We start from the raw sequence: 22198 nt of genomic DNA on the forward strand, positions 1-22198 counted from the left end.
CCACAGATGATACCCACCTGGACAAAAGGAATACCTATATAAGAATGATGTTTACTGACTACAGCTCAGCTTTCAACACCATAGTTCAAGCTCATCAACCTGGGACCAAACGCCTCCCTCTAAAATTGGATCCTGGACTTGCTGACGGGCCACCTCCAGACAGTGAGGGTAGGCAACAACACATCCGCCACCATCAACAGGTCAAGAGCTCCAAGTTCCTCGGTGTCCACATCACTAAGGAATTAACATGGTCCACACACACCCACACAGTTGTGAAGAGGCACCATTGCCAGCACAATAATTTAGCTAGGACTGTCTGGGAGTGGTCTGAGAGCGGGACCTAATTAGTTTAGCCTAATGGGAGGGATATGTAACCTGAAAACTAGCTCTTATTGGCAGAGGTTTGAAACTCTTTTTGTTATTGGTCAATTAACTTATACCGCCTGGTGATCAAATCAAATTTTATTTGTCACGTACACATGGTTAGCAGATGTTAATGCGAGTGTAGCGAAATGCTTTTGCTTCTCGTTCCGACAATGCAGCAATAACCAACGAGTAATCTAACCTAACAATTCCACAACTACTACCTCATACACACAAGTGTAAAGGGATAAAGAATATGTACATAAAGATATATGAATGAGTGATGGTACAGAACGATGGTATTGAGTACAGTATATACATATGAGATGAGCAATGTAGGGTATGTAAACATAAAAGTGGCATAGTTTAAAGTGGTTAGTGATACATGTATTACATAAAGATGGCAAGATGCAGTAGATGATATAGAGTACAGTATATACATATACACATGAGATGAGTAAATGTAGGGTATGTAAACATTATATTAAGTGGCATTGTTTAAAGTGGCTAGTGATATGATGCATTTTTTCCATCAATTTCGATCCATTTCCATTATTAAAGTAGCTGGAGTTGAGTCAGTATGTTGGCAGCAGCCACTCAATGTTAGTGGTGGCTGTTTAACAGTCTGATGGCCTTGAGATAGATTGCTGTTTTTGAGTCTCTCGGTCCCTGCTTGGATGCACCTGTACTGACCTCGCCTTCTGGATGATAGCGGGGTGAACAGGCAGTGGCTCGGGTGGTTGTTGTCCTTGATGATCTTTATGGCCTTCCTGTGACATCGGGTGGTGTAGGTGTCCTGAAGGGCAGGTAGTTTGCCCCCGGTGATGCGTTGTGCAGACCTCACTACCCTCTGGAGAGCCTTACGGTTGTGGGCGAAGCAGTTGCCGTACCAGGCAGTGATACAGCTGCTGCGCCTTCTTCACAATGTTGTCTGTGTGGGTGGACAAATTCAGTTTGTCCGTGATGTGTACGCCGAGGAACTTAAAACTTACTACCCTCTCCACTACTGTCCCGTCGATGTGGATAGGGGGCTGCTCCCTCTGCTGTTTCCTGAAGTCCACAATCATCTCCTTTGTTTTGTTGACGTTGAGTGTGAGGTTATTTTCCTGACACCACACTCCGAGGGCCCTCACCTCCTCCCTTTAGGCCATCTCGTCGTTGTTGGTAATCAAGCCTACCACTGTAGTGTCGTCTGCAAACTTGATGATTGAGTTGGAGGCGTGCATGGCCACGCAGCCGTGGGTGAACATGGAGTACAGGAGTGGGCTCAGAACGCACCCTTGTGGGGCCCCAGTGTTGAGGATCAGCAGGGTGGAGATGTTGTTACCTACCCTCACCACCTGGGGGCGGCCCGTCAGGAAGTCCAGTACCCAGTTGCACAGGGCGGGGTCGAGACCCAGGGTCTCGAGCTTGATGACGAGTTTGGAGGGTACTATGGTGTTAAATGCTGAGCTGTAGTCGATGAACAGCATTCTCACATAAGTATTCCTCTTGTCCAGATGGGTTAGGGCAGTGTGCAGTGTGGTTGCGATTGCATCGTCTGTGGACCTATTGGGGCGGTAAGCAAATTGGAGTGGGTCTAGGGTGTCAGGTCGGGTGGAGGTGATATGGTCCTTGACTAGTCTCTCAAAGCACTTCATGATGACTGAAGTGAGTGCTACGGGGCGGTAGTCGTTTAGCTCAGTTACCTTAGCTTTCTTGGGAACAGGAACAATGATGGCCCTCTTGAAGTATGTGGGAACAGCAGACTGGGATAAGGATTGATTGAATATGCCCGTAAACACACCTGCCAGCTGGTCTGCGCATGCGCTGAGGACGCGGCTGGGGATGCCATGTGGGCCTGCAGCCTTGCGAGGGTTAACACATTTAAATGTTTTACTCACGTCGGTTGCAGTGAAGGATAGTCCGCAGGTTTTGGTAGCTGGCCGTGTCAGTGGCACTGTATTGTCTTCAAAGCGAGCAAAAAAGTTATTTAGTCTGCCTGGGAGCAAGACATCCTGGTCTGCGACGGGGCTGGTTTTCTTTTTGTAATCCGTGATTGACTGTAGACCCTGCCACATACCTCTTGTGTCTGAGCCGTTGAATTGCAACTCTACTTTGTCTCTATACTGACGCTTAGCTTGTTTGATTGCCTTGCGGAGGGAATAGCTACACTGTTTTGTATTCGGTCATGTTTCCTGTCACGTTGCCCTGGTTAAAAGCAGTGGTTCGCGCTTTCAGTTTCACGCAAATGCTGCCGTCAATCCACGGTTTCTGGTTTGGGAATGTTTTAATCATTGCTGTGGGTATAACACCGCCGATGCACTTTCTAATGAACTCGCTCACCGAATCAGCGTATTCGTCAATGTTGTTGTTTGACGCAATGCGGAACATATCCCAATCCACGTGATCGAAGCAGTCTTGAAGCGTGGAATCAGATTGGTCGGACCAGCGTTGAACAGACCTGAGCGCGGAATCTTCTTGTTTTAGTTTCTGTCTGTAGGCTGGAAGCAACAAAATGGAGTCATGGTCAGCTTTTCCGAAAGGAGGGCGGGGGAGGGCCTTAAATGCGTCGCGGAAGTTAGAGTAACAATGATCCAGGGTTTTACCAGCCCTGGTTGCGCAATCGATATGCTGATAGAATTTAGGGAGTCTTGTTTTCAGATTAGCCTTGTTAAAATTCCCAGCTACAATGAATGCAGCCTCAGGATATGTGGTTTCCAGTTTACATAGAGTCAAATATGGTGATGATGTCGCCAGGCCGGCCAAAACTCCACCTATGCTAAACTAGCTGAAATTTCGGGCAGTCTTTTCAAACAACTCTAACACTAAAATTGTATTATCATCATTTTCACAATTTCACAGTATTAATCCATCCCGTATTATTCTGAAACATGTAAAACATGTTTTTAAGTGCACTGCCCTTTTAACAAACAGACTTAAGATGCGTCTAAGTATTCAATTAGACAAGTTGTATTGCCAGTGTTTTTGGTGGAAGGGCTATACTGTACATCCCATCCATTACAGTTATTTATTTTGATTTGTGACAAAGGGAATATTGAGTGTCTGACTGCAGAGAGATCACAGTGTGGAGGGGAAAGGCAGAGAGCACAATGGTGTCATTATGCCACACAAATGGCATGGAATGAACAACCATTAGGTGATGAACAGTTTATCCTGATTTACAAACCCAGTTCCAGGAGGAGAAGGGGGGTGGAGAGGGGGTGTGGATGTGTCAAGTCTGGCCCAGATGAGATGAGCTATATTACCACACACAGCCCTGGGCCCCCTGATTCAATCAGCCCACCATTGAAAACATCAACTGTGTGTGTGTGTGTGTGTGTGTGTGTGTGTGTGTGTGTGTGTGTGTGTGTGTGCTCACTGAGCTTAGGCCAACAAAGGAGCAAATAACAGTTTCCATATGTGTAAAAGTTGAAGAGCGTATATCATGCAGTTTCTCATCAAGTCGTTGGATCTCTGGATGCAGACTGGTCTGTGGATGTGAGATAAAGGAGCTGTGATGTCCTGTGCTTTGCCTGGCCCTGTTATGCATATTCATGGCCAGCTGTGGTCCTGATAAGAATACTGATGTGATCCTGTTCCCTGTCCTTGTCGCTGGGTGAGCACCTGCCACCATGGATGAAACACAAGCCCCTCATGCAGTATTTTATGAAACAGACCCATTCTCACTGCAAGTCATTATTTCAAAGGGAAAGGGTTCAAAAGACGTAATATGGTTTTTGTTAGTTAGGGCACAGATTGTAATGAAACTTTTCAAACTAGCTGTCACCTCAGATCACCCATTTGCTTGCTCTGTCTGCTGTTGTGAAGTCTTATATGAAGCCTATGTCCAGTTATTGTTGCAACTTCCTCATCCTTCCTCTGTGCTGCTCCTGCTCTTCCAGGTGATGAAGACCTACCACATGTACCACACGGAGAGTATCAGCGCTGAGAGCAAGCTGAAGGATGCTGAGAAGCAGGAGGAGAAGCAGTTCAGTAAGTCTGGAGACCTCAATGTCAACCTGCTGCGCCACGAGGACCGGCCCCAGAGACGCAGCTCCGTCAGGAAGATCGAGAAGATGAAGGAGAAGGTGAGGCTGACACCGAGGCTTGTAGAGCTGTCCCCGACCAAAAAAAAGAAAAGAAAAGTTGTCTGTTCTTTCAACCAATCGATTGGTCGAAATTTTCTAACATTTTTTTCTTTCTATTTATAGACACACCCTATGTTTGTATAAAATCAATTATATGTAGGCTACTGAGCTTGTCTGATGCTTTAAGCACTGCGATTAAAAATGAAGACACACAAAGGGAGCCAGAGATCAATATACTGTAGCCTAACCAGAAGAGAAAAAAAACTGCTCTCGACCCTCCTTCTCCTGCTGCCCGCTGCCGCTGACATTTGCATATTCTGCAAAGCACCTGAAGTTGCCGGTAATAGGAGTGCCAAGTAATCATAACATTTCTACTGATCTGCGTGCCAGTTATGATTTTCATATGCACATTTTCGTGGAACAGTTTCATTTCATTTATAATAAGGTCTTCATATCTCAAATCGAATTGTTTTGGTCACATACACATATTTAGCAGATGCTAATTCGGGCGTAGCGAAATACTTGTGTTCCTAGCTCCAACAGTGCGGTACAAAAGTATCTTAACAATTCACAACGATAAACACAAAATCAATGTTGTGGTTAATCAAACCTCTTATCTAAATGAAAAAGATACAAATCTAAAAGTAACTTCTGTTGCCATCGCCAATATGTACAAATAGCCTATTTAAAGCCAACAAATAATAATATTACAGCCCTCAGGTAGAAAATATCCTGATTAAAAATAAATATCCTATAAATCACATTGGCTACGCATGGCCTGTCTGCAAGGAACTTGAAACGTTGCGTCAACTATTAACTTGATCCGCCCAAAGCTCATGCTAGCAAACTTGCAACATTCTATAAAATATTCTGGGCCCTCAGAGCTTCCAGAGTCAGTGAGCTCCGGACAGACAGATACAGCTGTAGGCTATTTGCGCAAGGGATAAGAAGTAATCAGGTAGGCCTATTTTAGGAAGTTTCCACCGGCCGGATGTTTTCCCCTCCCTTTCATGCTGAGTGGTTATCAAAAGGGAGAGAGCTGGAAAGATTTTTCGAATAGGCTGTGTTCAGGAAACAGAGTTAGTTTGTACTGTTTGAGGTGAAGAATTACTCTGAGAAGCTCCACAGTGATGGTGAGTTAAGACAATCAGAAATAGTATCAGATTCCCAAATGGGCACATTTATAGGTATATATATATATATAACCTTTATTTAACTTATCACTGCATTGTCGGAACTAGAAGCACAAGCATTTCGCTACACTCGCATTAACATCTGCTAACCATGTGTATGTGACAAATAAAATTTGATTTGATTTGATTTGAAGTCAGTTAAGAACAAATTCTTATTGTTGTTAACCTGCCTGTTCAGGTTCTTGAACTGCCTGTTCAGGGGCAGAACGACAGATTTGTACCTTGTTAGCTCGGGGGTTTGAACTTGCAACCTTCCGGTTACTAGTCCAACGCTCTAACCTCTAACGCTCTGCACAGGCCAAGTAACCTAGGTCTAGTTCTATGCGTAATCAAGTGTGTGTTCTTACTCCAGATTGACAGGAGGAGTGCTCCAAACAAGTAAATGGAACACGTAAATGGAAATAAAATTGACCAAAACCTTTTTCTCACAAGTGTAGCCTAGGTTATGCGCTCTGCAATTAACGTGTCCACTCCTACAATGACAACAGTAAGACTGCAATAATAATACTATATATTGAATGCATTAACATAAATTACTGTAACCAAACAAATGTAGATTAGAAATAATGGGAATTAACAGTAAATGTACTTCTGGTGATACTGGTGTGCCGTCCCTGCTGCCTCCGCAATGGATTAGTCCACTCAAACAGGCGTGAATCAGACAGGTGTCTCGTGTGCCGTCCCTGCTGCCTCCGCAATGGATTAGTCAACTCAAACAGGCGTGAATCAGACAGGTGTCTCGTGTGCCGTCCCTGCTGCCTCCGCAATGGATTAGTCCACTCAAACAGAATCAGCAGGTGTCTGAATCCCTGACAATGGTGTCAAACAGGCGTGAATCAGACAGGTGTGTGCCGTCCCTGCTGCCTCCGCAATGGATTAGTCCACTCAAACAGGCGTGAATCAGACAGGTGTCTCGTGTGCCGTCCCTGCTGCCTCCGCAATGGATTAGTCCACTCAAACAGGCGTGAATCAGACAGGTGTCTCGTGTGCCGTCCCTGCTGCCTCCGCAATGGATTAGTCCACTCAAACAGGCGTGAATCAGACAGGTGTCTCGTGTGCCGTCCCTGCTGCCTCCGCAATGGATTAGTCCACTCAAACAGGAGTGAATCAGACAGGTGTCTCGTGTGCCGTCCCTGCTGCCTCCACAATGGATTAGTCCACTCAAACAGGAGTGAATCAGACAGGTGTCTCGTGTGCCATAATTGTTGTTATATATATTTGCCACTGCTCGACTAAACAATCGACCAGTCGACTAAATGGGGTCAGGCTTGATGGCCATAGTGTCTCCAACAGCTAGTGCTGTTGCCTGGGACTGCTGCTAATACTGTACATTGTCAGCCTAGTCACTTCTGTAAAGTGATATTTTGTTCGGCAGGTAGAATCATTTTAGCTGGCTAAGGCCAGAGGGATTGTGTGAATGAAGGCTGTGTGAGAGTGGGTGCAGGTCCATTGTGTAAGCCCACGAGAGAGGGAGAGAGCGAGAGAGAGAGAGAATTGCCGTAGCATGGGTCTACACACACAGACAAATGGTGACTTCCAGGTCAGTGATCCAACTGCACAGTCTCTCTAGCTCATCCATGCCCATGACTCTAATTCATGTTAATTCTGCTTATTACCACACACTCTACTGCACTGTACTTAAGACACTGTACTTCAAACATGCATATTTCATTCTGGATTCTCAGGGGGAATTTCTTCATTAAAATGCGTCCATTATCAGTGCAGCTCAGGGAATCAAATGGCTGACAGCTTTCCTCCCTCCTCAGGCTGCCGTCTCCAGAGATGCTGGCAGGAGAACGGTACCATCCCCACGGACTATTTATAACTTGCTGTAGTTGTGAACGTTCTTTCTCTCTGCGTTGTGACCTGATTTTGCCGGCTACAATAGCATTGTCGTTCAGAATCCTAGCTACCTGCAAACAGAGTTGAAGAGGGAGAGGAGACAATCAAGCCATAATCCCCATTTCCCCGATGCACTGTTTTCATTTGCATGATAATGGACATGGGACATTGGTGTTGGTGGACCATGTCTATTTGAAATGCAAAGTGTATGTATTTGAAGGACATACTATCCAATAGTCCCCAGGCTGCTGGAAGAGGTTTTAAGGAGCGTTTTCAAACACAGACACGCAGACACTCGTCAATGTGTTGTTGTCTAATTGGCTCTCTTTAATCCTGCTTTGTGAGCCAAGTCTCAATGATTCTGTGTCACTGCGTTCCATTTGAGTCAATTGTTTTTGTCAATACCATTATGTGTTGTCTGGTAACGTCCATTATCGATGCTATGTGAACAACAGATGACTACATATTCTTTTTGATGAAAAATGTCGTGTTTCCCAGCTGGATGCCACGAGCAGATGCAGCATGCCCAGTTAACCATAGCAACAAAGACTGTGCACCATTTAAAGCTGCAGTACCAGTCAAAAGTTTGGACACATCTACTGATTCCAGGGTTTTTCTTTATTTTTTTACTATTTTCTACATTGTAGAATAATAGTGAATACATCAAAACTATGAAATAACACATATAGCATCATGTAGTAACCAAAAAAGTGTTTAACAAATCAAAATATAATTTTATATTTGAGATTCTTCAATGTAGCCACCCTTTGCCTTGATGTACAATTAGAGCACACTAGAGTGAATGTTTGTTTGAGTCTGTTTTGGTTAGGAAGCACACTGCACCAAAACAGTATTTTATATGGCTGTTTCATTGTTCACGTCTGGGCTGTACATTTTGTTGTGCTGAATTGAATTGTGACTCTGACTGTGAATGGCCAGCCTGGGTGGAACAGTTATGATGCTGTTATTATCTACAGGAAGCTTGTCAAAGAGTCTCTCTTATAGTGGATCCCTCTGACCTTTTCCCTGCCAACACTAAGCCAGGCCATCAGGCTGCACAGAAATTCTCCGATGTTATTGTGCAAATACCATTTAGCAAACTCAACGTTGCTTAATTTCATTAACACCCCCCCTCTGTTTCTGTTTTCTCTCTCTCTCTTTCTCTCTCTCTCTCTTTCGCTTTCAATCTCTCTCTCTCTTTCTTCTCTCTGTCCCCCAGAGACAAGCCAAGTACTCAGAGAACAAGTTGAAGTGCACTAAAGCCCGCAATGACTATTTGTTGAACCTGGCAGCAACGAATGCCGTTGTGGCGAAATACTACATTCACGATGTCTCTGATATGATTGATGTAAGTATGCGATAGGCACACAGGTTTCACTGTATCTCTCAGCTGGGATGGTCTAACGTTGGTCTAACGTTGGTCTAACGTTGGTTGCTACACTAGATATTCTCACCATCTGTTTTAGTGTTCGCAGCCCATTTGCTGTATTGCTACAAGCTGCTCTGTTGGTTTGACTGAAAGTGTTTACCTCCATTTTGTGTCTCTTAATCTCGAACAAAACAGTTTGATTCTGAGCCAGTCGGTAGTACTGTTGTTAAGTGTCTAACTGAATGGCTTTGCCAGATGTACATTACAATCCTACTGTATGTTACCACCCAACAGGCATTGTTAGGATTCTTCTGGAATATAAATGATGACATCCTGTCATGGGAATGGATCAGTGTTGACAGTCAGAATGCCTTCCTGCTGGTCTTCTCTTCCCCTGTTCTCCTCTCCTGCCTCTGTGATGCCCTCATCTATCTGGGAGTGCTGTGAGGGCTGAGGCTCCTTAAGGGAGCTGTGCTGGGAGATGCGGAGCGTGTGTGTCTGGCTGTCACTGTCACACACCCCACTCTCCCAGGGAGCCAGGCAAAACACACTGATGGTGAAACATGACCCTTGGTGACACAGACACATGCACACCCTCACACGCATACAGAAACTCCTCTGGACCTTTCTACTTCTACAGGGCAGAGGTGGAGAGGAACCACAGCCACAGGAAAACTGGATTGACAGGCTCGAGAAGGGAGAATCTCATCAGAATCTATTTAAAACAAAACAAAAGTTTCCTCTCTTACCTCAAATCTGCAGTACCTCCAGGGTTTCATTTACATTTACATTTAAGTCATTTAGCAGACGCTCTTATCCAGAGCGACTTACAAATTCGTGCTTTCACCTTATGACATCCAGTGGAACAGCCACTTTGCAATAGTGCATCTAGGTCTTTTAAGGGGGGAGGGGAGAAGGATTACTTTATCCTATCCTAGGTATTCCTTAAAGAGGTGGGGTTTCAGGTGTCTCCGGAAGGTGGTGATTGACTCCGCTGACCTGGCGTCGTGAGGGAGTTTGTTCCACCATTGGGGGGCCCGAACAGTTTTGACTGGGCTGAGCGGGAACTGTACTTCCTCAGTGGTAGGGAGGCGAGCAGGCCAGAGGTGGATGAACGCAGTGCCCTTGTTTGGGTGTAGGGCCTGATCAGAGCCTGGAGGTACTGAGGTGCCGTTCCCCTCACAGCTCCGTAGGCAAGCACCATGGTCTTGTAGCGGATGCGAGCTTCAACTGGAAGCCAGAGGTTTCCACCCTCTTCTGTTGGTCCGTATCTAATAAATAATGTGTTCCGTTTAACAGTATGCCACTTCCCCTTCAAAGTATCAATTGGATTAGAGAAATAGAGTTACATGACAGAAAAGACCATACCTAGGTGAACCACCATCATAATTCAAAATGCAAAGCCAACACACCCCAGCAGCAAGCCTGTCTGGGAAGTCTGTGATTACAGTTGGTGAACGAGTTTGCTTTGTAGACCACTAATGGCTACAGGAATGAAACCCTAGCCAGGGTCTGGGTGCAGGCTCTGTGCATACAGGCAGTGTGGCCAGTGTGGTTGGCAGGGATCATTCATCCCCAGGTTACCTGGTGGTTCTTGCAGGGATCATTCAGCCCCAGGTTACCTGGTGGTTCTTGCAGGGATCATTCATCCCCAGGTTACCTGGTTGTTCCTGCAGGGATCATTCAGCCCCAGGTTACCTGGTGGTTCTTGCAGGGATCATTCATCCCCAGGTTACCTGGTTGTTCTTGCAGGGATCATTCATCCCCAGGTTACCTGGTGGTTCTTGCAGGGATCATTCATCCCCAGGTTACCTGGTGGTTCTTGCAGGGATCATTCAGCCCCAGGTTACCTGGTGGTTCTTGCAGGGATCATTCATCCCCAGGTTACCTGGTGGTTCTTGCAGGGATCATTCATCCCCAGGTTACCTGGTGGTTCTTGCAGGGATCATTCATCCCCAGGTTACCTGGTGGTTCTTGCAGGGATCATTCATCCCCAGGTTACCTGGTGGTTCTTGCAGGGATCATTCATCCCCAGGTTACCTGGTGGTTCTTGCAGGGATCATTCATCCCCAGGTTACCTGGTGGTTCTTGCAGGGATCATTCATCCCCAGGTTACCTGGTGGTTCTTGCAGGGATCATTCAGCCCCAGGTTACCTGGTGGTTCTTGCAGGGATCATTCATCCCCAGGTTACCTGGTTGTTCTTGCAGGGATCATTCATCCCCAGGTTACCTGATGGTTCTTGCACGGATCATTCATCCCCAGGTTACCTGGTGGTTCTTGCAGGGATCATTCATCCCCAGGTTACCTGGTGGTTCTTGCAGGGATCATTCATCCCCAGGTTACCTGGTGGTTCTTGCAGGGATCATTCATCCCCAGGTTACCTGGTGGTTCTTGCAGGGATCATTCATCCCCAGGTTACCTGGTGGTTCTTGCAGGGATCATTCATCCCCAGGTTACCTGGTGGTTCTTGCAGGGATCATTCATCCCCAGGTTACCTGGTGGTTCTTGCAGGGATCATTCAGCCCCAGGTTACCTGGTGGTTCTTGCAGGGATCATTCAGCCCCAGGTTACCTGGTGGTTCCTGCAGGGATCATTCAGCCCCAGGTTACCTGGTGATTCTGTGACCTCCTGTCTAGCCCCTCCTCCCTGTACTGTGTGTGTGGGGGGGTACTGTGGTATTGGCCTAGGCATGCCTGGCCAGCTCTAAAACTCACCACTGGTTGGAGAGTTGTATACAGAGATCCTGCATATTTACAGAATGCATATGATGTGATTGTACTTAGAGGCTTGAGGCTGGCTAGACTTTAAACAGTTCTAAACATCAACTGTGTGAAGTGTGAAGGAGCTGGCCTGGAGCTCTAGGTTACACAGGGTTCCGCCAGACAGAGACCTCTGATTGGTGGCTGTGTCTCTATGCTGGGTCACTTTGTTGGAGCTGCTTCCTGTGTCTGGCAAGTGAAAGGGGACATGTCATCGCAAATCCTGCCGTCCTGCAGGGAAAGGGATTGTGAGCATGACTCGCTGTGCTGGGTCTTGCCGCCACAAGCTGGACAGAAGATAAGGGCCTGTTTGTCATGCCACACAGAAACAGTCACTAGCAGCCAGACATCAAAACATGCATCCACGCCGCAAGAAGTCAGTCCTGTCTATTAGAATCAATGGAAATAGATTGCAGATGTCTTTTGCATGCAAATAAACAGTGTCATCAGTTTTACAGTACCATTATTCTACCTGTCAGCACTCCTGCTACAGTATACTTATGATAGAAGGGCCCTGGTGAAATCAAGGCATGAATCTCATTACAGCCTACCAGTGTGTTTGTTATGGGATGTGGCTGTTGAAATAAAACTCTGTACCTTATTAAAGGGCTCTGTGCTGCCGTATCCTTCCTGATTGTACACTGACCCTGGTATACAATAACCGCTGCTGTGGGGATTTATCCTTGGAGCCGAGTGCAACTTCCGGTGCGTCTATTAAAGAGCGTTTAGAGAATCACAGAGCAGTCTGACTCTGGCCTCTCCAGCCTCGAGGCAACCCACTCACCGCTCTGCTCTGCTTGGCTGCAGTAATTAGGTTAGTTTATGCAGCTCCATGGTTGAGCTAATTATCCTAGGTGTCCTACTGTGCTTGCTCTTCTAATTCGGTGTATTCTATTATTCTATTTAGGCCTGTTAACCGATAGCAGTGTCTGATTTGGAATTGAGTTCATGTTGAAGGTCAGGTTAGTAACGTGCTTGTAGGAAATGAGAGGAATCATGTAACTGAATCGTGTGAATGCTAAAGGCTGAGTTTATCCTATTGACTTGTGTATAATGGATTCAGACTGCTATGTCAGGTTGTCCATAATTAGGTCCAGGAGGTTCTTAGTCACATGACCTGAGCCACAAAACTCTGGACCCTTGATGTAGACTTACAGTCAGGTCATGTGGTCAAGAAAAAGGCCTATATTATATTCTACTCCTATATTAGTTATTGTATTATACCATACTATGATGAGTGTTTTTCCTATATCTCAGTGCTGTGACCTGGGCTACCATGCCAGCCTTGCGCGTACCTTCAGGACCTACCTGTCAGCTGAGTACAACCTGGAGACAAGTCGCCACGAGGGCCTGGACATTATGGAGAACGCCGTGGACAACCTGGACTCCCGCAGCGACAAGCACAAGATCATGGACATGCACAACCAGGTGTTCTGCCCTCCCATGTGCTTCGAGTACCTGCCCCACATGGGGGACGAGGTGAGAGGGGTCAAATGACTGATTTGGTACATTTATAGATTCATACGATATTGATTGTCATTATTGAAACTGATTCCGAGTTGCAACTACAGCCAGTAGATTTGTTCAACCATGGAAAGCACGTTCAAGCCAGCAGAAACAACGTTTCTAAGCATGCTTTTTTCCAATTCTGTAAGGTACACTTAATGAAAATCCAAGTGCCCAGCCCATACCTCTGTCTACATGTGCCCCCTCAGGTGTGCCAGGTGAGTGCCCAGCAGCCTGTGCAGACTGAGCTCCTGATGCGCTACCACCAGCTGCAGTCCCGTCTGGCCACGCTCAAGATCGAGAACGAAGAGGTGAGGGCTCACGGTAGCGTCCATCCCCCCCCCAGTGTGTCTGCTGCATCACCCCGCTGAGATCGTCCTGTCGCCCCCTGTTTCCCAAGTCTCTGAAATGCCAGAACTCAGGTCTATAGATACAATCAACTCTCAACTCGCAATTTCAATGTAATGGCCCACACACACTTCCTGGGAGCTGAGAATGTATCTTTAGCTTGTGATTGTGAGCTTGTATGATAACCGTAATGGATGCATGTTCCATGTAGATACAGTACATCCCTAATGATGGCGTGTTGTGCGTGGTGAGGAGTGGTCCTTCTCAGTGGGAGCAGCAGGCAGCGCACACACACACAGCTCTCTCTCCCTCTGAGTGGATGCAGGTGCTAATGGAGATGCTAATGACCCTGGCTGGCTAGCTACAACCTGCCCTGATGGCTACGCCTCGGCTCCGTCTCATATCGCCCTGGCTCTCATCATGTCTCATAACGTTTCATATAACTTCCGGGTAATGGACGAGTCGTGCCACTCTGGGAATGAGCCTGATCAATCACAGTGTTGTAGAGAAAGAGCCCGCAGACCTTTTACATTCAGCCGGGCCAGATGCTCTTCATATTCTGCTGTTATTGTGATGAATGGCTGACTGGCAGGTCGTCTGGTACGCTGCCTAGGAATGAACCGTGTACCTGCCTTAGGAGGTGAAGGCTGTTTGGTGTCAAACAGCTACAATCAAAGGTTATTCGTTGTTATTCGGGGTTGATTTGTCTTTGAAATGGGATATGCCAGTGATCACTCACATTTGACCTTGCAAGTGGCATATGTTCAAAAAGACCGGAATCAGATGACTTGAGGAGGTAATCCTGGTTATTTTTGTTGTGGTTTGAGTTGCTGAATCTTTGCCTTTGCTGTAGGTGAGGAAGACTCTGGACGCCACCATGCAGATGCTCCAGGACATGCTGACTGTGGAGGACTTTGATGTGTCTGATGCCTTCCAGCACAGCCGCTCCACTGAGTCCATCAAATCGGTGGCCTCCGAGACCTACATGAGCAAACTGAACGTGGCCAAGAGACGAGCCAACCAGCAGGAGACAGAGGTCTTCTACTTCACTGTGAGTACCTGCCTGCTATACATAGCTGTCATACCTGCCTGTTATACATAGCCGTCATACCTGCCCTGCTATACATAGCTGTCATACCTGCCTGTTATACATAGCTGTCATACCTCCCTGTTATACATAGCTGTCATACCTCCCTGTTATACATAGCTGTCATACCTGCCTGTTATACATAGCTGTCATACCTCCCTGCTATACATAGCTGTCCTCCCTGTTTTACATAGCTGTCATACATAGCTGTCATACCTGCCTGTTATACATAGCTGTCATACCTGCCTGTTATACATAGCTGTCATACCTCCCTGTTTTACATAGCTGTCATACCTCCCTGTTATACATAGCTGTCATACCTCCCTGTTTTACATAGCTGTCATACCTCCCTGTTATACATAGCTGTCATACCTCCCTGTTTTACATAGCTGTCATACCTCCCTGTTATACATAGCTGTCATACCTCCCTGTTTTACATAGCTGTCATACCTCCCTGTTATACATAGCTGTCATACCTCCCTGTTTTACATAGCTGTCATACCTCCCTGTTATACATAGCTGTCATACCTCCCTGTTTTACATAGCTGTCATACCTCCCTGTTATGCATAGCTGTCATACCTCCCTGTTTTACATAGCTGTCATACCTGCCTGTTATGCATAGCTGTCATACCTGCCCTGCTATACATAGCTGTCATACCTGCCTGTTATACATAGCTGTCATACCTGCCTGTTATACATAGCTGTCATACCTGCCTGTTATGCATAGCTGTCATACCTGCCTGTTATACATAGCTGTCATACCTGCCTGTTATACATAGCTGTCATACCTGCCTGTTATACATACCTGCCTGTTATACATAGCTGTCATACCTGCCTGTTATACATAGCTGTCATACCTGCCTGTTATACATAGCTGTCATACCTGCCTGTTATACATAGCTGTGCCTGTTATACATAGCTGTCATACCTGCCTGTTATACATAGCTGTCATACCTGCCTGTTATACATAGCTGTCATACCTGCCTGTTATACATAGCTGTCATACCTCCCTGTTATACATAGCTGTCATACCTGCCTGTTATACATAGCTGTCATACCTCCCTGTTATACATAGCTGTCATACCTGCCTGTTATACATAGCTGTCATACCTGCCTGTTTATACTGTCATACCTGCCTGTTATACATAGCTGTCATACCTGCCTGTTATACATAGCTGTCATACCTGCCTGTTATACATAGCTGTCATACCTGCCTGTTATACATAGCTGTCATACCTGCCTGTTATACATAGCTGTACCTGCCTGTTATACATAGCTGTCATACCTGCCTGTTATACATAGCTGTCATACCTGCCTGTTATACATAGCTGTCATACCTCATACATAGCTGCCTGTTATACATAGCTGTCATACCTGCCTGTTATACATAGCTGTCATACCTGCCTGTTATACATAGCTGTCATACCTGCCTGTTATACATAGCTGTCATACCTGCCTGTTTATACATAGCTGTCATACCTGCCTGTTATACATAGCTGTCATACCTGCCTGTTATACATAGCTGTCATACCTGCCTGTTATACATAGCTGTCATACCTGCCTGTTATACATAGCTGTCATACCTGCCTGTTATACATAGCTGTCATACCTGCCTGTTATACATAGCTGTCATACCTGCCTGTTATACATAGCTGTCATACCTGCCTGTTATACATAGCTGTCATACCTGCCTGCCTGTTATAGCTGTCATACCTGCCTGTTATACATAGCTGTCATACCTGCCTGTTATACATAGCTGTCATACCTGCCTGTTATACATAGCTGTCATACCTGCCTGTTATACATAGCTGTCATACCTGCCCTGTCATATGGATAGCTGTCATACCTGTCTGTTATACATAGCTGTCATACCTGCCTGTTATACATAGCTGTCATACCTGCCTGTTATACATAGCTGTCATACCTGCCTGTTTATACATAGCTGTCATACCTGCCTGTTATACATAGCTGTCATACCTGCCTGTTATACATAGCTGTCATACCTGCCTGTTATACATAGCTGTCATACCTGCCTGTTATACATAGCTGTCATACCTGCCTGTTATACATAGCTGTCATACCTGCCTGTTATACATAGCTGTCATACCTGCCTGTTATACATAGCTGTCATACCTGCTGTTATACATAGCTGTCATACCTGCCTGTTATACATAGCTGTACCTGCCATGTCAGCTGTCATACCTGCCTGTTATACATAGCTGTCATACCTGCCTGTTATACATAGCTGTCATACCTGCCTGTTATACATAGCTGTGCCATGCCTACCTGCCTGTTATACATAGCTGTCATACCTGCCTGTTATGCTTATACATACATAGCTGTCATACCTCCCTGTTATACATAGTTGTCATACCTGCCTGTTATACATAGCTGTCATACCTGCCTGTTATACATAGCTGTCATACCTGCCTGTTATACATAGCTGTCATACCTGCCTGTTATACATAGCTGTCATACCTGCCTGTTATACATAGCTGTCATACCTGCCTGTTATGGATAGCTGTCATACCTGTCTGTTATACATAGCTGTCATACCTGCCTGTTATACATAGCTGTCATACCTGCATGTTATACATAGCTGTCATACCTGCCTGTTATACATAGCTGTCATACCTGCCTGTTATACATAGCTGTCATACCTGCCTGTTATACATAGCTGTCAGCTGCCTCATAGCTGTCATACCTGCCTGTTATACATAGCTGTCATACCTGCCTGTTATACATAGCTGTCATACCTGCCTGTTATACATAGCTGTTATACCTGCCTGTTATACATAGCTGTCATACCTGCCTGTTATACATAGCTGTCATACCTGCCTGTTATACATAGCTGTCATACCTGCCTGTTATACATAGCTGTCATACCTGCCTGTTATACATAGCTGTCATACCTGCCTGTTATACATAGCTGTCATACCTGCCTGTTATACATAGCTGTCATACCTGCCTGTTATACATAGCTGTCATACCTGCCTGTTATACATAGCTGTCATACCTGCCTGTTATACATAGCTGTCATACCTGCCTGTTATACATAGCTGTCATACCTGCCTGTTATACATAGCTGTACCTGCCTGTTATACATAGCTGTCATACCTGCCTGTTATACATAGCTGTCATACCTGCCTGTTATACATAGCTGTCATACCTGCCTGTTATACATAGCTGTCATACCTGCCTGTTATACATAGCTGTCATACCTGCCTGTTATACTGCCTGTTATAGCTGTCATACCTGCCTGTTATACATAGCTGTCATACCTGCCTGTTATACATAGCTGTCATACCTGCCTGTTATACATAGCTGTCATACCTGCCTGTTATACATAGCTGTCATACCTGCCTGTTATACATAGCTGTCATACCTGCCTGTTATACATAGCTGTCATACCTGCCTGTTATACATAGCTGTCATACCTGCCTGTTATACATAGCTGTCATACCTGCCTGTTATACATAGCTGTCATACCTGCCTGTTATACATAGCTGTCATACCTGCCTGTTATACATAGCTGTCATACCTGCCTGTTATACATAGCTGTCATACCTGCCTGTTATACATAGCTGTCATACCTGTTATACATAGCTGTCATACCTGCCTGTTATACATAGCTGTCATACCTGCCTGTTATACATAGCTGTCATACCTGTCATACCCTGTTATACATAGCTGTCATACCTGCCTGTTATACATAGCTGTCATACCTGCCTGTTATACATAGCTGTCATACCTGCCTGTTATACATGCTGTCATACCTGCCTGTTATACATGCTGTCATACCTGTTATACATATCTGTTATACCTGCCTGTTGCTGTCATACCTGCCTGCTGTCATACCTTATACATACCTGCTGTCATACCTGCCTGTTATACATAGCTGTCATACCTGCCTGTTATACATAGCTGTCATACCTGCCTGTTATACATAGCTGTCATACCTGCCTGTTATACATAGCTGTCATACCTGCCTGTTATACATAGCTGTCATACCTGCCTGTTATGCTGTCATACCTGCCTGTTATACATAGCTGTCATACCTGCCTGTTATACATAGCTGTCATACCTGCCTGTTATACATAGCTGTCTACCTGCCTGTTATACATAGCTGTCATACCTGCCTGTTATACATAGCTGTCATACCTGCCTGTTATACATAAGCTGTATACCTGCCTGTTATACATAGCTGTCATACCTGCCTGTTATACATAGCTGTCATACCTGCCTGTTATACATAGCTGTCATACCTGCCTGTTATACAGCTGTCATACCTGCCTGTCATACTGTCTGCCTGTTATACATAGCTGTCATACCTGCCTGTTATACATAGCTGTCATACCTGCCTGTTATACATAGCTGTCATACCTGCCTGTTATACATAGCTGTCATACCTGCCTGTTATACATAGCTGTCATACCTGCCTGTTATACATAGCTGTCATACCTGCCTGTTATACATAGCTGTCATACCTGCCTGTTATACATAGCTGTCATACCTGCCTGTTATACATAGCTGTCATACCTGCCTGTTATACATAGCTGTCATACCTGCCTGTTATACATAGCTGTCATACCTGCCTGTTATACATAGCTGTCATACCTGCCTGTTATACATAGCTGTCATACCTGCCTGTTATACATAGCTGTCATACCTGCCTGTTATACATAGCTGTCATACCTGCCTGTTATACATAGCTGTCATACCTGCCTGTTATAGCTGTCATAGCCTGTACATAGCTGTCATACCTGCCTGTTATACATAGCTGTCATACCTGCCTGTTATACATAGCTGTCATAGCTGTCATACCTGCCTGTTATACATAGCTGTCATACCTGCCTGCCTGTTATACCTGCCTGTTATACATAGCTGTCATACCTGCCTGTTATACATAGCTGTCATACCTGCCTGTTATACATAGCTGTCATACCTGCCTGTTATACATAGCTGTCATACCTGCCTGTTATGCATAGCTGTCATACCTGCCTGTTATGGATAGCTGTCATACCTGCCTGTTATGTATAGTTGTCATACCTGCCTGTTATACATAGCTGTCATACCTGCCTGTTATACATAGCTGTCATACCTGCCTGTTATGGATACCTGTCATACCTGCCTGTTATGGATAGCTGTCATACCTGCCTGTTATGGATAGCTGTCATACCTGCCTGTTATGTATAGCTGTCATACCTGCCTGGTATACATAGCTGTCATACCTGCCTGTTATACATACCTGTCATACCTGCCTGTTATACATAGCTGTCATACCTGCCTGTTATGGATACCTGTCATACCTGCCTGTTATACATACCTGTCATACCTGCCTGTTATACATACCTGTCATACCTGCCTGTTATACGTAGCTGTCATACCTGCCTGTTATGGATAGCTGTCATACCTGCCTGTTATACATACCTGTCATACCTGCCTGGTATACATAGCTGTCATACCTGCCTGTTATACATACCTGTCATACCTGCCTGGTATACATAGCTGTCATACCTGCCTGTTATACATACCTTCATACCTGCCTGTTATACATAGCTGTCATACCTGCCCTGCTATACATAGCTGTCATACCTGCTTGTTATACATATCTGTCATACCTGCCTGTTATGGATAGCTGTCATACCTGCCTGTTATGGATAGCTGTCATACCTGCCCTGCTATACATAGCTGTCATACCTGCTTGTTATACATATCTGTCATACCTGCCTGTTATACATAGCTGTCATACCTGCCTGTTATGGATAGCTGTCATACCTGCCTGTTATACATAGCTGTCATACCTGCCTGTTATACATAGCTGTCATACCTGCCTGTTATACATAGCTGTCATACCTGCCTGTTATGGATAGCTGTCATACCTGCCTGTTATACATAGCTGTCATACCTGCCTGTTATACATAGCTGTCATACCTGCCTGTTATGGATAGCTGTCATACCTGCCCTGCTATACATAGCTGTCATACCTGCTTGTTATACATAGCTGTCATACCTGCCTGTTATACATAGCTGTCATACCTGCCTGTTATACATAGCTGTCATACCTGCCTGTTATGGATAGCTGTTATACCTGCCCTGCTATACATAGCTGTCATACCTCCTTGTTATACATAGATTCCTACCTGCCTGTTATGGATAGCTGTCATACCTGCCTGTTATGGATAGCTGTCATACCTGCCTCTTTTGCCCTAAGATATGCATCCATGTCTCAGGGCAACTGCCTGTTCTATCGGTTTCACACTAAAGTGACAAACCTAGCTGTACTACCATAGTCTTTTTCCCTGACTAAAAGGACCTTTAGCGTCAGTTTAGTGCACATCAAAGCCATCAGCCATCACACTATTCCACAAAACACGCATGCTTTGGAAATCACATGGAAATTAGATTATCCTTGGAACAGATTGAATTTGTGCCATTCAGAGTGAGACTGAATGTCTTCTCTGGCCTTTGTGGTGGATAGCGGCCGGCTCTGCCTGTTCCAGTCACATCCCATTAACACTGTTCACTCACTGACACTTTCATCTGGTTTGTCTGGGTTTGCAGAAGTTCAAGGAGTTCCTGAACGGCAGCAATCTCATCATTAAACTGCAGGCCAAGCATGACCTCCTGAAGCAGACATTGGGAGAAGGTAAGGGCCCTAAGTCTCTCCACCAATGTCTATAGACGTCAATGTTAGTTCGACATCCCTTCTCTTAATGTTCCTATTTCTTCTGGTCACAGTGGCGTTAATGACAGGTGCCAGGCCTAGTCTGTCAACCCCTAGCTTATTATGAGCCAGGGTTCCCTGGGAAAGGTGATGTGTCTGTAAAATGGCTGCCTTCAGGGCAAGTAGTGTTGTGGTGCGCTTATCTAATGAGGAGAGCTGAACCAGGCTGAAGAGCGGGGACACCATAGGGACTTGTGTCCCCTCAATGGGCAGTAAAAACAGGGAAGAGGAGTTCAGTTCATATTCAAAGACGAGGACTGTAAGTACATCAAAGGTATCATAACGAAACATTATAACATCACAATCACCTCTCCTCTCTGTATGTTGTGCTGTAGCCTCTAGGAGGGTCCTGGAGGAGTCTGGATAATAGAGACCCCCGCCCCTCTCACATGGGCCCCTCCCAGGGGGACCCTTGTCACCTCAGCCGTGAGCAGTTTACGCCCAATCAATCAGACTGTCCCAGCTCCCAGCCGCACAGGCCTATCTCCACAGCTGCTGCTGTACCAGGGGTTCACCTAATAGAGAGGGACAGCAGGAGCAACCAGCTGGGGCCGTGTGTGTGCACAGCCGTACTCACTCACTCACTCACTCACTCACTCACTCACTCACTCACACTCAGTGTTTCCCCAATGATTTTTTTTCAGCAGTGGTGGCAAGGGTGGGTGCATTGCTACTATTATTAGCGCAATGACATGCTAGCTGTTCCCATAGACTTCCAGTCATTGAAGTAAACGACAATCCATTTAAAAGGGTGTTTCGGCAGAAATACATAAACAATAACACCGTATTTTTTTGCAGTGGTGGCAACAATTTAAATGAATATCGGGGAAACACTGCACTTACACTTGCACATACACGCACACACTCCCCCTATTTCAACTCATACACACATACGTGCACACTCTTGTTCAACATGGATTTTTCTCTTTCGT

General features: G+C 45.5%; 1 protein-coding gene across 2 annotated transcripts in view; it reads left to right on the forward strand.

Moving 5' to 3' along the window:
• The window catches only part of LOC115143125 (SLIT-ROBO Rho GTPase-activating protein 3), a 134119-nt gene that overhangs the window by 77895 nt on the left and 34026 nt on the right, over positions 1-22198 (forward strand). For both annotated transcript variants that reach the window (XM_029683229.2, XM_029683230.2), the window contains exons 5-10: positions 4248-4433; positions 8688-8816; positions 12855-13076; positions 13313-13414; positions 14305-14502; positions 21104-21188. In XM_029683229.2, the coding sequence (XP_029539089.1) occupies positions 4248-4433; positions 8688-8816; positions 12855-13076; positions 13313-13414; positions 14305-14502; positions 21104-21188 (922 nt within the window). The remainder of the gene's footprint in view (positions 1-4247; positions 4434-8687; positions 8817-12854; positions 13077-13312; positions 13415-14304; positions 14503-21103; positions 21189-22198) is intronic.

Source organism: Oncorhynchus nerka, linkage group LG15, assembly GCF_034236695.1.
Source record: "Oncorhynchus nerka isolate Pitt River linkage group LG15, Oner_Uvic_2.0, whole genome shotgun sequence".
Lineage (NCBI taxonomy): Eukaryota > Metazoa > Chordata > Actinopteri > Salmoniformes > Salmonidae > Oncorhynchus > Oncorhynchus nerka.